Genomic DNA, 14,587 nt, shown 5'->3' on the forward strand with positions numbered 1-14,587 from the left:
GCTCCCTTAGCCGTTCCTCATAAGGCATCGTTTCCAGGCCTTTGACCATTTTGGTTGCCCTCCTCTGGACACGTTCCAGTTTGTCAGTGTCCTTCTTGAACTAGTCTCCCTTCTTTAGTTCATCCAAGTGAGGTCTGACCAGAGCAGAATACAGTGGCACTATTACTTCTCTCGCAACAATATATTGAGGTTCTACGAAAGAGAGTTATTCCAGAGCTGGAAAGGAGTCATTCTGACGGTACTGGGATACTGTAGCAGGACCTAGCCCCTGTCACACATCGAAAGCGGTGAAGAAATTCATAACAGAGCAGCAAATACAGATACTTGATTGGCCAGGGAATTCCCCGAACGTAAATCCCATTGCGAATTTGTGGGCTATTTGCAAAAGTCGCCTCCGTGCTGTAGACTGTACGACTATAGAGAGGCTCATTCAGGCACTGATTCAAGTGCAGTACAGGCATCCAAAAATCAACAGTGACGGTTCGAAACGAGTAGACTCCATGCCAAACCGTGTTCAAATCCTGTTTAAAAATAGCGGAGGTCATATCCATTACTAATGCACGTATATGTGAGTTTTGTACAATAAACTACTGTACTAAATTCATTGTTTGTTTCAATTAATTTGCACATGCGAGGGGTTTTCATCCCTGCATGTTTTGATTTTCATCTTGTAGCCTCTGATAATATGGATGGCTTATTCGTGCCTTCAAACCTTACCAAGCAAGGTAGGCAAGATGGCGACAAGTTTATCTAACTGAGAGTTGTGCTTTTCTTCTGTTTCTGTTGCAGTTGGCCCCTTGATTGGCAGGTACTGTGGAACTAAAACTCCTTCGGATATCCACTCGACTACTGGCATCTTGTCACTCACGTTCCACACAGATTTGGCAGTGGCCAAGGATGGTTTTTCTGCTCGCTATTACTTAGTTCCGCAGGAAGTGCCAGAGAGTAAGTTGGCATCTTGTTCTGTTCGAGGGTTCGCCAGTATTCCTCTAGTTCCAGATTCTGCACTGGGGAGCCTGAATAAAACAAACATGTAGCCACGTGTGGGTAACTTTTCTGAATTCCCCATCGGAATAATTTTTAGTTTTGCCATTTTAATTTCATGGCAGAGCTCAAAATTTGGTCATCTGGAGCCTCTCTTATTTGTTTTGTTATCTTTGCTCACTGCTAGCACCCAAGCTTCCGCGGCAGATTTAGAAATTGCTATGGAAACCCAAAACTCAAGATTAAAATGTCAAAATTTTGTGAAATACATTTGTTCAGAAATGTTTCAGATTGGAGTTTGGGGTATGCTCTGCATAGGAGAAGGAAGGAAGGAAGGAAGGAAGGAAGGAAGGAAGGAAGGAAGGAGAGAGAGAGAGAGAGAGAGAGAGAGAGAGAGAGAGAGAGAAAGGCACTTGAAGCCATATTGAAAAAGCATGGATCTGAACCATTAAAATGTTTAACAGTTGTCTCTTCCTCTAGTGCAGGGCTCAGCAGCAAGGCTTACCGGCCATGGGCTGGATCCCTCCCACGGAGATCCTCTGTGGGCTGGGCCGGTGCAGCACGACGCCAGAAATCGTGTCTGCACATGCCCAGACGCCGGAAATTGCACCTGCGCAGAAGCTATTTTCAGCGCCGGGCATGCGCAGAAGAGATTTCCGGTATCTGCGCGTGCACAGACGTGATTTCTGGCACCGCTTGGTGAGTCGCCGCACTGCACCGGTTTAGCACAGTGCGCGGGGGACTCGCTGAGCGGGCGGCTTGGTTCAGAGGTGGCTCGTGGGCTGGTAAAACGTCCTTCGTGGGCCGCATCTGGCCCATGGGCCGCACGTTGCCGACCCCTGCTCTAGTGTGTGACGTCATATCTAGGTTTTTTAAAAATCTCCTTTTTATGTCATGGGTTCAGAGCTTGTGCTACTTCAGAAGTTGTTGGACTATAAATCCCATCACAATCCCTGACCATTGAGCATGCTGGCTGGGACTGATGAGCGTTGGGAGTTCACCACATCTGGAGGGCCACAGGTTGTCCACCCCTGTTGCAGGGCAACAACAGCATAAGAAAACTGTAAATGCTGCAGACAACACCTAAGTTTAGAGATGATTTGGAAATTAGCTATGCACAGCTGCAATATATTTAATTACACTTGGAAAATTGAGGGCTTTCTTCAGGCTTTTAGTGAAGAATTCCAGTTTTCCTTGCACTTTGCAGGAGATTGCCAGGCAAGAACGTTCCTCACCTGCCATAGTTGCAGCCCTTTGATGCAGATGAGAAGGGATTTGATAGAGCTCCAGATGTGAGCTCTTCCCTGGCTGTTTCTGAACATTAATATTTCATCAGCTTTTCATAGGTGCATGGAGACAATTCTATTTTGTGCTCATTTTTGCAGACACATGTTTTTTTAATTCTTATTTCATTTGATAGGATGTTACGAGGCCATTAGCGGCGTTTCCCTTAGCGGAGCTGCACAGATTTTTTTGGGGGGGGGCACGCGTTTCTCTTCTAATCCACTCTCCACCTGCTGTAGACTTTCAGTGCAACAGCCCTTTGGGGATGGAAACCGGCCGAATCTCCAACGAGCAGATCACGGCCTCCTCTACTTACTCGGATGGCAGGTGGACCCCACAGCAGAGCCGGCTCAATAGTGATGACAATGGGTGGACTCCTAATGTAGATAACAACAAGGAATTTCTGCAGGTATGTATGCCCTAGCTCCAAGAGAGCAATCGGCAGAGGATAAGCGGTACTTGGTAACTAAGGAGGGAAAGCAGCACGATTCAGAAAGGCTGGTACCGAAACCATAATATCCGGCTTAGCAACAGTTGAATTGCCAGGCAACTGGTGAGATCTGATGTTCAAGCCTTTGTCATCAAACACATGGCCAGCGAGAGTCCCCAGCTAGCATTCTCCTCTATGAAAAGCTTGGCTTGGCATGGGCTGGCATGCTGTGTGTCCATGGGAGCAGGCTTGGCAGGGTGATGTGAGGGAAACAAGTGTCTTTGTTTAGACACATGGTTTGTCTTGGCAGGGAGTTGCCACTGCCCTCTGGACTTTCAGGTCACACACACACAAACAAACACACACACACTTTCTCCTTAAACCAAACTGATTGCCATGCTGTCAAATTGACTCCAGTACATGAAGCTTGTAGAATCTCCTTGTTGCATGCTGGGAATCAGCAGGAGGGCATTGAGCTGCTGTTTGGCAAAGGCGGCGTGACTCTTGCCTTCATGAACTGAAGGCAGCACTGTTAGGCCATTAACATTCCTACAAAAGTCTCGGCTTGACCTGGTGGCCCCTGAACCTTGATGGGCTTTTTCCAGAGGGCTAAGAGGAGAGAACATGCTGCCGCTTACATGCCCCGTCGACTCTGCGACAGATCGAAAGGAGCGGGGCTTTCCCGCATGTGCTAGGCGAGTACAGCTAGAACAATATTTATTCTGCTGGGGAATCTCAGTGCATACCAGCAGCTGGGAAAACCAACAGGAACGTACAGGAGGAAGGCTTTAGCAGGGGCTGCACAGAACCAGTTCATGGCAGCAAAAATGTTATATAGATTGGATGGTGGTGGGGTGTGCTAAAGGGCATTCAACACGGGAAGTACTGGAGCAAATGGAGCAACTGTCTGAATCTTCATGGCGCAGTTATTAAGCCAGCACGTCTCGATAAGCTGCTGTATCACTAAAAATCTCCAAAAAGAACGAATTGGGCACCACGACTTAATTTTACATGTGAAAAGGCATGGCCCCCCCCCAAAAAAAACACCAATGCATGTTGACCTCTTTTCCACTGCTTCACTTAATCTGGGTGAAGATTCTCTAGTTTGAGCTTTGATTTTATTTGGGTTTTAAGAACCTCAAAGCCAAAGTTCTTTATTCAGCTTAGGTTGCTCCCAACACAATACTAGCACATGCCTTGCCTGAACCAGAAAAATGCTTTTTCACTCCTGAAATCTGTCGGCATTTGCTTGCAACAGACTTAGCAAGGCATGGGGGGGCGGTCCCACTCTGTATGATTAATGACATAATGGTAAAGGGGCACACAGCCTGTTTTTGCTCAAATTACTTCCACTCCAATGCATAATTTTCATCATGGCTTGCAACTGAGGCTGGTACACAGTTGTGCTGGGCATTTTTTAAGAGACATAGTAAAGATTTCATCCCAGAGATGTTTACCGTTCAATCTGACGAAGCAACGGGAAGTGGGCGGGGGGGGGGGCACTTTCAAAATGTGCTTCCCTCCCTCAATTATGACCCTTGCAACAAAACTAGGCAGGCTGAAAACATTTCCTTCTATGGCTCACGGGCTGCCACATCTAGGGATGTTAACTCAGCTGGTCTGAAAATTGATCCTATTAAGTTCTTATACTGGAACAGAGCTCAGACAGAATAGGCAACTCTAAACATGGCCAGTGGCAAAAGCTACAGCTGCGTCACAGTGATCTACTAGAAATGAAATACCGCCATGCTAATTTATACCAGCTGAGCACCCGATCCTCAGGTCTACATTCAAACATAGCCTTCTTGAAGCAGCTGCAGCCCAACGTGGCGAGTCCTGAAGAATGCCTTTAGTAAAACACACTACTATTGTATGCTGTTGGTGGCCCTGAGATCCATTGTGGCTCATGATTCCATTTGTATAAGGTAAAGGTAAAGGGACCCCTGACCATTAGGTCCAGTCATGACTGACTCTGGGGTCGTGGCGTTCATCTCGCTTTATTGGCCAAGGGAGCCGGCGTACAGCTTCCGGGTCATGTGGCCAGCACGACTAAGCCACTTCTGGCGAACCAGAGCAGCGCACGGAAACGCCATTTACCTTCCCACCGGAGCGGTACCTATTTATCTACTTGTACTTTGACGTGCTTTCAAACTGCTAGGTTGGCAGGAGCAGGGACTGAGCAATGGGAGCTCACCCCGTTGCGGGGTTTCGAACCGCCGACCTTCTCATCGGCAAGTCCTAGGCTCTGTGGTTTAACCCACAGCACCACCCATTTGTATAGCCTGCCTTTATTGGCACCCAAGGCTGTGTACATGGGATCATGTCCATCGATCCAGGCATTGACCTGTCCCAGACCTGCTTCAGAACAGTGGTGGCCTCATGTGCCTTCAGAACAAACCCATATGTCTTCACGACTGCTGTCGAAGGATGTGCTCACTGCAAGTTCTGTGTCGTTGGGTTCCTCGTTCTCACCCTCTTGATCTGCAGTTTTGTCTCATCTGGCATCTGCAGACGCTGCTTCAGGAAGGTTGTATCTGCCAATGTTTCAAGCAGAGCAGGTCTACCTTATTACTGCTGAACTTAGGAAGCTCCTGTCGTTCTTCCTTCGCCCTCCTCCCCTCTCCTCCCCCCCCCCCACAGGTGGACCTCCGCTTTCTGACTGTCCTGACAGCCATTGCTACTCAGGGTGCCATCTCCCGGGAAACCCAGAATGGCTACTATGTCCGGTCGTACAAACTGGAGGTCAGCACAAATGGGGAGGACTGGATGATGTACCGTCACGGGAAAAACCACAAGGTAAGCGCTTCCTCTTCCCCACAACCCCCTCCCCCCAAAATACTGTATTTTTTGTTCTATAAGACTCACTTTTTCCCTGCTAAAAAGTAAGGGGAAATGTGTGTGCGTCTTATGGAGCGAATGCAGGCTGCACAGCTATCCCAGAAGCCAGAACAGCAAGAGGGATTGCTGCTTTCGCTGCGCAGCAATCCCTCTTGCTGTTCTGGCTTCTGAGATTCAGAATATTTTTTTTCTTGTTTTCCTCCTCCAAAAACTAGGTGTGTCTCGTGGTCTGGTGCGTCTTATAGAGCGAAAAATACAGTAATAATTCCAGAATGCAAAGGATTCTGTTGATGGTCGAATGGAAGGTCTAAATTAACTTGAGTTGTTGCTTTTCTTGCTGCCTTTTTTTGTTCGCTTACTGCCAAGATGCAAAACATGGAACTGTCCTCCCCTCCCCAAGTAATCTTTATTATCTCTTGAGGGTTGAGGAAACAGTGTTCCTCCTTGACGGTGGGGGGGATCTGGCTGCTGTTGTGCCTTTCTCAGTGGAGAGAGCCTGTGGTACGTCTGTGGACTGCAAATGAAGGGGGAAATGCTTCTGCATCCCGTGTTTTGCCATAGAAGATTCATTGAGCATTTATGGCCCGAGCCCCATCCACATGCTGGGTTAACAATCACAAAACCGCATGAAACTGCAGTTCAGGAGTTATTGAGGCTTAGAAAATGAAAGGGCACAAATCCAGAGAGGGGATCCCAGTGTCCTAGAGAATAAAGCCCGGCGATAAATAACGAGGAGCAATTCGGTTTGTCAGGGATAGGGGATCTGCAGCGGCGGCGGCAGCCGTTGGTTGGCAGTGATGCATTGACCTCTCTCTGCTTGTGCCTCCTCTGTCTATAAATATGGCTGTGTTGACCCTTGCTGATCCCTCAACCTCCGAATGCTTAGTGTTTGCTCAGTGGGGGGGAGAGAAGGCACTTACTTTGTGCTTTGGGCAGGTGTGCGAGAGAGCAGGCCGCATGGAGTGCAGCTGTTTATAATAAAGCTGTCTCTGCTCCTGGGATGGCATGGAGCTGTCATTCATCTTTGCCTTTGTTGTGGAGGCGCTTCTGAACTGACCCTCAGTGCTCTCCGCTGCAGAATACTGTAGAACATGAATTCAAACTTTGCCAGAGAAAACCCACCTTAAGCTAAGAGGGAGGGAAGCTTCTCGAAGATCCAGCGATTGCTAGCTAGGAGCGATAGAAGCTTCGGCTTGGCTGCTGCCAAGGGGAAGGTTTGGCGCACCTCTTTTATTCCCTCTTCATTTGTCTGTGATCCCGAGACAAGCAATTCCGCCCAAACCAAGCAGCAAGTAATTTCACCCAGAACCCAGCACCTTCAAACTCCCTCCCGTCTAATTTTGTAATCCAGAGCTGGGGGTTCAAGTGGGACTGTTTTTGTGGATCGCTATAGGGAAGATTGCTGTATTGTTTTCTTGGGCTGGGTGATACCTGGTTATCAACATCGCAATATAACACCAGCTGAACATTGCGATGTATCAATATACCACAATGTCTAAAATAAGGATGGAGCTGGTTTTCAACTTGGTGATATATCACCACTAGACATTGTAATACAGTGGTACCTCGGGTTACATACGCTTCAGGTTACAGACTCCGCTAACCCAGAAATAGTACCACGGGTTAAGAACTTTGCTTCAGGATGAGAACAGAAATCGTGCTCCGGCGGCGCGGCGGCAGCAGGAGACCCCATTAGCTAAAGTGGTGCTTCAGGTTAAGAACAGTTTCAGGTTAACTCCGGACCTCCGGAATGAATTAAGTACTTAACTGTATACTGATATACCACAGTGTTTGAAATAAGGATGGAACTAAGTAAAGGCATTGGCTGGCTTCATGGTTTTCCCCACATTGTGATTTTTGTATAGCATCATATAATGATCAAAGATTATGAAACCTATATCACGAAATGGATTTCCAAACCAGTTTTGGATGCTCAGTTTTCGATATTCTGCCCAGCCCTAATTGTTACCCTTCCTTGGAGTAACAGGTTAGGTTTCCCAAGCAACACACTGCAATTATCAGAGGTGATGTTTTGGCCTCCATAGAAAGGCCCAGGTGTGGCTTGAGGATGTGAGACCTTTCAGAGGTGTTCTGAGTGCTGCTCTGCCTCTTGTCTTTCAATGGCTGCAGATTTCCCTCTGCTCCAGTGCATGCTTTCTTTCTTCTGGGCTCCACGATTTAAAGCACCTACGATGCCCAAGTGGCTTTCAGTGGGATGTGGTCCTTCCCTCCTTCCTTTAATGCCCACCCACCGAACCTACCTGCCTTTGTTTTATCTTAGTTACATTTAAGGTAAAGGTAAAGGGACCCCTGACCATTGGGTCCAGTCGTGGCCGACTCTGGGGTTGTGGCGCTCATCTTGCTTTATTGGCCGAGGGAGCCGGCGTACAGCTTCCGGGTCATGTGGCCAGCATGACTAAGCCACTTCTGGCGAACCAGAGCAGCGCATGGAAACGCCGTTTACCTTCCTGCCAGAGCAGTACCTATTTATCTACTTGCACTTTGATGTGCTTTTGAACTGCTAGGTTGGCAGGAGCAGGGACTGAGCAACAGGAGCTCACCCCGTTGCGGGGATTCGAACCGCCAACCTTCTGATCGGCAAGTCCTAGGCTCTGTGGTTTAACCCACAGCGCCACCCGTGTCCCTGGTTACATTTAAGATACCCAGATATATATATATATATATATATGTATATGCTCCCATGCAGATCTCGTTAAAGGAAGGGAAATAATCCTTAGAGTTTTCATCATCAGCCCTTTGGATGAACCTGAGCCAAGGTTAACCTTCTGGCAGGATTTGGAGGGAGATGATTCATGCGAGATTATATCTGAAGCATTCACAGATCTGGAGAACTAGTTAAAAATCATGCTCGGGAAGAAAGGGCCATAAATTACTCGAGATTGTCACTTGTAGGAAATTTGCCGTTCACAGCAAAGGGAGTTGTGAGGTGGGTTTTGATAAGTCTTTCTTGTCACATCTGGTTCTCTGCTTCTTCTTAGCCCATTTAGTATGGTAAGCCTTGGTTGCTCTCATCTGGAGCAAATAGGGTGGAGCCAGTGACTTCGAAAGCTGATTTGTCCCAGCTGAGCAACCCCATCGTTTGATATTAATCCACTAATCTAATTTCCTTCAAAGCTATTCCCTCCCTACCCACCAAACTCAAGATTCCCCCCCCCCCATTTTAAACAAAATATACCCCTATTTTAAACTGGCCTCAGGCTGGCCTTTGACAGCAAATGTGGAATCGTGGGCAGGGCAGTGTGATGTTCGGGGGAAGGGGGAAAGAAAAGTTGACATGGGATCTGCAGGAGAGAAAGGTCAGGCAGGAGGGACAACACCTAAGTCTGCTCCCCACCTTCTGTCGATGGTCCTCTTTAGTTCCTTCTTCCAGTCCCTTTTCCCTGCTAAATTGAAAAACCTGGTCCAGCTGGGTGGGGACAGAGACTTGGGTGGATTGTGAAGAAGAAGAGTTTGGATTTGATATCCCGCTTTATCACTACCCGAAGGAGCTTCAAAGCGGCTAACATTCTCCTTTTTCCCTTCCTCCCCCACAACAAACACTCTGTGAAGTGAGTGGGGCTGAGAGACTTCAGAGAAGTGTGACTGGCCCAAGGTCACCCAGCAGCTGCATGTGGAGGAGCGGGGAATCGAACCTGGTTCACCAGATTACGAGTCTACCACTCTAAACCACTACAACACTCTGGCCGAAGGGGTTGCAGAGGAAAAGCAGCCTTCAGGGAAAGGATTAAGGCCCCCATCCCAAGTTGTGCTGATTACAGTGGTACCTCGGGTTACATACGCTTCAGGTTACAGACTCCGCTAACCCAGAAATAGTACCTCGGGTTAAGAACTTTACCTTAGGATGAGAACAGAAATCGTGCTCCAGCGGTGTGGCAGCAGTGGGAGGCCCCATTAGCTAAAGTGGTGCTTCAGGTTAAGAACAGTTTCAGGTTAAGAACGAACCTCCGGAACAAATTAATACTTAACCCGAGGTACCACTGTACATTGTTCCCCACCCCTGTTTAGCAGCTAGCCTCAGATTAGTTCAGCAGTTGCAGGCTGAATGTGGCAGAAGCTGGTCTGGAAGTAGTATTTTCAAGCCCCATTATGTGGCGGCAAGGGAGCTCAGTTTTACAACAACCGCATTACCAGACACAATTCAAAGCCTTGGTCAGACTACACCTGGAATACTGCGTCCAATTCTGGGCACCACAATTTAGGGAGGATGTTGACAAACTGGAACGTGTGCAGAGGAGGGCAACCAAGATGATCGAGGGTTTGGAAACTAAGCCTTATGAGGAGCTGGTTAGCCTGGAAAAGAGGAAACTGAGTGGAGATATGATAGCCATCTCCAAATACTTTTAAGGGCCGTCACATGGAAGAGGGAGCATGCTTGTTTTCTTCTGCTCTGGAGGATAGGACTCGAGGCAATGGCTTCAAGTTGCAAGAAAGGAGATGCGGGGAAAACTTTCAGACAGTAAGAGCTGTTCGGCAGTGCAACCGACTCCAACGAGAGGTGGTGGAATCACCTTCCTTGGAGGTTTCTAAGCAGAGGTTGGATGGGCATCTGTTATGATTTCAGCTGAGATGCCTTCATTGCAGGGGGTTGTTTGAGATGACCCATGGGGCCCCTTCCAATCTTTAATAAAGTGTTGGTCATTACCTTTAAAGCCATATATGGCTGTTGCCTAGGATATCTGAAGGACTGTCTCGTTCTGTCAGCACCTGCCCCTTTCATGAAGATCTACTCAAGTGGTTTTACTTGGTGTCCTTTGGGTGGTCAAGACGCAACTGGATGGACCATGGGAGTGGGCCTCCTCTGTGACTATGCCTAGTTTTTGAGACTCCCTCCCTCTTTAGTTCTGTCTTCTGCACCCTTGTCTTCTGCCCAAGACATTATTGTTCTGGCAAGCGTGTGACCTGCCAGGTCGATGGTCTTCTGGTGACCAAACCCATTGACTTTGGATTGCTTTGATTTGTTGCACCTACCTCTGTTTTTATTATTTTTGTTACGGTTTAATCCTTTCTCTCGCCCCCATTTTATTATTTTAAAATTGTTCTGGGAATACAGTGGAAGGGTGAGATGGAAATCTTTCAAATAAATAAACCCAGAGGGAGTTGACTCTTGTATGAAATGTGGGATAGAGAGAGCAGAGGTAGAGCAAAATGCTCATTTTGTGCCACTGCGGGTTTCATATTTGATGTTCAGGTACAGGGAAGGAAGAAGCTGGCTTAAGTGAAAATGGCCTGAATGTGTTGTTCGCTGATTGCACAACCTCTCTCTCTCTCTCTCTCTTCCTCTCTCTTCCAGGGTACTTTCCTCTCCTGTCAGGAAGCCCCCAAAGTTCTGAACTGAATGCACAGATTCCATGCTGGGTTTCTTTTGTGGTGCCTCAGTGCCGCACTCTGCATGGTTCAAATTGAAATAGCTACGCCATGCCAAATAGATTTGTCAATTCTGCCGCAGTGTGATTTGGTGCCATGGAGTGCAGGGAAAGAGAAGAGAGGAGGACTCTGTCAAATTTTGCTTATGCATGTACAGTATATATGTGCACATACATACATACATACATACATGTGTGTCTCTGTGCTAGCAGTGAGTCCCTTCTCTGCTCAATCTGTAAGTTGGGCTCAGAGCCAAATTTAACTGGTGCTACTGACAGGTCGACCAACATCGACATCTTCATAAAAGAAATTGAGACAGAGCCAAAGAGGCAGGGGGAGCTGCATGAAGCAAAGCTGGGAAAGAAAGATTCTATTTCCCCCAGAAAGTAAGAGAGCAACCCCCCGCCTTCAGTCATCGCTGGTACCAAGGGAGGCGAAAAGAACTGGTGTTGTTGGGGATTTCTATAAGCTGTGAAGACCAGTACACTTCCAATTCCCTGGCAGTCTTGATGCAGTGTGCCAAAGGCGGGGGACTAGGGATAAGTTGAATAAAGAGGAGGGAAAACAAGATTAGCAAGAGCTTTCAGCAGAAGGGGATGGTCGTGTTGTTTTTCATAAAGAGCAGCATTGCTTTCGGGGAGAAGGAGGGACGGAGTGGGGTGGAAAGGGATTTGCACACCTGATACCTGAGCTGAACTGATTGAATTCTCCAAACCTCACCTCTGCCATCAGCATCACTGAACGATCTTCGGGTCCTTCAGGAAGAGGAGAGTGTTTTCACCCGCAAAAAAATACTGGTCTGCCCATCTTGGCAAAGTCCCCCCCCCCTTTTAAAATCGGTGTGGAATAAACCACAGAGCCTAGGACTTGCCGATCAGAAGGTCGGCGGTTCGAATCCCCGAGACGGGGTGAGCTCCCGTTGCTCGGTCCCTGCTCCTGCCAACCTAGCAGTTCGAAAGCACGTCAAAGTGCAAGTAGATAAATAGGTACCGCTCTGGCGGGAAGGTAAATGGTGTTTCCGTGCACTGCTCTGGTTCGCCAGAAGCGGCTTAGTCATGCTGGCCACATGACCCGGAAGCTGTATGCCGGCTCCCTCCGCCAGTAAAGCGAAATGAGCGCCACAACCCCAGAGTCGGGCATGACTGGACCTAATGGTCAGGGGTCCCTTTACCCTTACTTAAATTATTAGTGCCATGCCTTGAGAGCTGCATGAAGCATATTCAAATACATTGCAGCAAGTGGGATCTGATGGGGGACAAAGAGGAGGAAATCTTCTATTTTTTCCCTTAATCTCCCCACCCCTAGAACTGGATTCGAGGACAGCCACTACCTTTGCAGCCCCTCAACTCAAGCCAGGAAGTGCCTAAGATGAGCAAGGAGGCGGTGGTCAGTTCCCCAAGCCGTCCTCCTTCTCAGCTTGGAAGTGTTTTTCTGTCAGCAAGGGATGGGTGAATCCACCAATTTCAAAAAGCAGATGAGGTGGAATGGCTTTGGCACATCTCCCACTCCCAAATAACCTCCAAATTCCAAAGGGGTGGCAGCTATCCTACCACTCCCTTCCAACTTTGTCTGACCATGGCTGCCCAGGCAAATCTTTTGTTCCAGAAAGGAGAGCAGGCATTGGAACCATAGCCAATGGGATCTGGCTATACATCTGCCACTGCTCCCATCCTTATTGCCAGCCCTCGGCTGGCTGATGGCCCACCCTGCTTGGTCCCTGTGACCTTTGATGTTTGGGAAGTGGGGTGTGTGTGTGTCTTTAAAAATGTTTTTATGTATGCGTCGGGGGACCCCAATGTCCCTGGCTGAAGGAACCATCTCCTGTAGGTCCAGAACTGGAATATACCAAAGCGCTTTATAGGGGACCAGCAGAAATAATTGGACTTGGCTTTGTTCATCTTTCTGAGAGACATTTTGTAAATGTCTGTCCACAGTGATCCATGCAATGGTCACCTCCAGACTTGACTACTGTAATTTGCTCTACACGGGGCTGCCCTTTAAGCTGTCCCAGAAACTCCAGCGGGTGCAGAATGCTGCAGTGAAGCTCCTCACAGGGTCTCTGCTATAGGACCATATTCACCCAGTGCTTTTCCAGCTGCACTGGCTCCCGGTAGAGTACAGGGTCAGATTTAAGGTTCTGGTTTTGACCTTTAAAACCCTTCACAGCCTAAGACCCTAGTACCTACTGGACCGCCTCTCCCGGTATGCCCCAGGGAGAGCCTCAAGGTCCATAAATAGCAACACCCTAGAGGTCCCGGGCCCTAAGGAAGTTAGATTGGCTTCAACCAGAGTCAGGGCCTTTTCAGCACTGGCTCCAGCCTGGTGGAACGCTCTGTCTCATGAGACCAGGGCCCTGCGGGATCTGATTTCTTTCCGCAGGGCCTGCAAGACAGAGTTGTTCCACCTGGCCTTTGGCTTGGAGCCAATTTGATTCCCTCCCCCTCTTTCTTTTTCCTTTCTCCTCCTGTGATGAGGCTGCATTTTAACGTTTTAATGTTTCAATATTTTAATGTTGTATTTTAATCTTGTTTTTAAGTTGTATTCATTCAACTTGTTTTTATTATTGCATGTTAGCCACCCTGAGCCTGGCCTTGGCTGGGGAGGGCGGGGTATAAATAAAAATTATTATTATTATTATTATTATTATTATTATTATTATTATTAAAAGTTCAGAGGCGCATCTCAGCAATGTCCAGTATCTGGACTTTCACTGCCAGGCAGAGTGACACAACCTTGCAGACTTTACGTACAGTTCATTTGCCTTGCTTACACTGCACTGTTTAATATGCAACAAACCAAATTACGTAAACAGCCTAAAAGTCAGGGCTTTAATTTTGTTTTTCATTTGAGAGGGGTCTATTTAATTTATTTGAGTTCTTAAAATATTTACATTCCACACTTCTGGTGCAAAATCCCCAGCCAGGGTGGCTTGGATTAAAATCACAATATCGCAGAACAACCACCCAAAAAGGAGGAGACAGGAGAAGCAGTAAAAACAAAGCATAAAAAAAAACATTATCTGTAGAAATTCACCAGGATGAAATAAAGTGCTCAGTAAAAAAATGAAAAACCTGGAAGAAGGGAGCCAAGTGTGCTAGGTGTAGCTGCTGAAAAGACACCCCCCCCCCCTCAATATATATACTGTTTTCCCTTTCATGGGTTTCACAGTCTCTGTGCAAATTAACATTTTGGCATTTAGCAACCATCCAGGCCTGTGTAGTGCACAGGGAACTAGAGTGACATTTCCAAGGCCAGAAGGTACATTGGTGCTCGCTGTGGCTTAGGCTGAATTAGTTGGTTCGCTCTGTGCCTCAGTTCCTTGTGCTAAGAGATGAGGCAAAGATACCCTTCCCACGAGCTTCGAAATATATTGGAGAACAGCAGCAAAGTGGTACTGACAGGCTCCTGAACGGTGTGCCTTTCTTAACACTCCGGGAGGCTGCGAATATACAGCTGGCAGATTGTGCTTGGCTTGGTGGTGCAGGCCTGTTCTGGCTGCTACTCCACATTGGATCAGTGATATAAATACTGCTATAGTGGACATCTGGAAGTTAACGTCTCCCTGTGATTGCTTAATGTACAGGACAATAGGCAGGGAGCTAAGGAAGAGAGCATGTGATTTCCAGTTACAGTGGTACCTCGGGTTAAGTACTTAATTCGTTCCGG

General features: G+C 47.6%; 1 protein-coding gene across 2 annotated transcripts in view; it reads left to right on the top strand.

Annotated features, from left to right (window-relative positions):
• The window catches only part of NRP2 (neuropilin 2), a 249,414-nt gene that overhangs the window by 109,805 nt on the left and 125,022 nt on the right, over nt 1–14,587 (top strand). For both annotated transcript variants that reach the window (XM_083706660.1, XM_083706659.1), the window contains exons 5-7: nt 790–945; nt 2,508–2,677; nt 5,339–5,494. In XM_083706660.1, the coding sequence (XP_083562786.1) occupies nt 790–945; nt 2,508–2,677; nt 5,339–5,494 (482 nt within the window). The remainder of the gene's footprint in view (nt 1–789; nt 946–2,507; nt 2,678–5,338; nt 5,495–14,587) is intronic.

This window comes from Podarcis gaigeae (genome assembly GCF_964106915.1).
Source record: "Podarcis gaigeae genome assembly, chromosome: 1".
NCBI classification, from domain to species: domain Eukaryota; kingdom Metazoa; phylum Chordata; class Lepidosauria; order Squamata; family Lacertidae; genus Podarcis; species Podarcis gaigeae.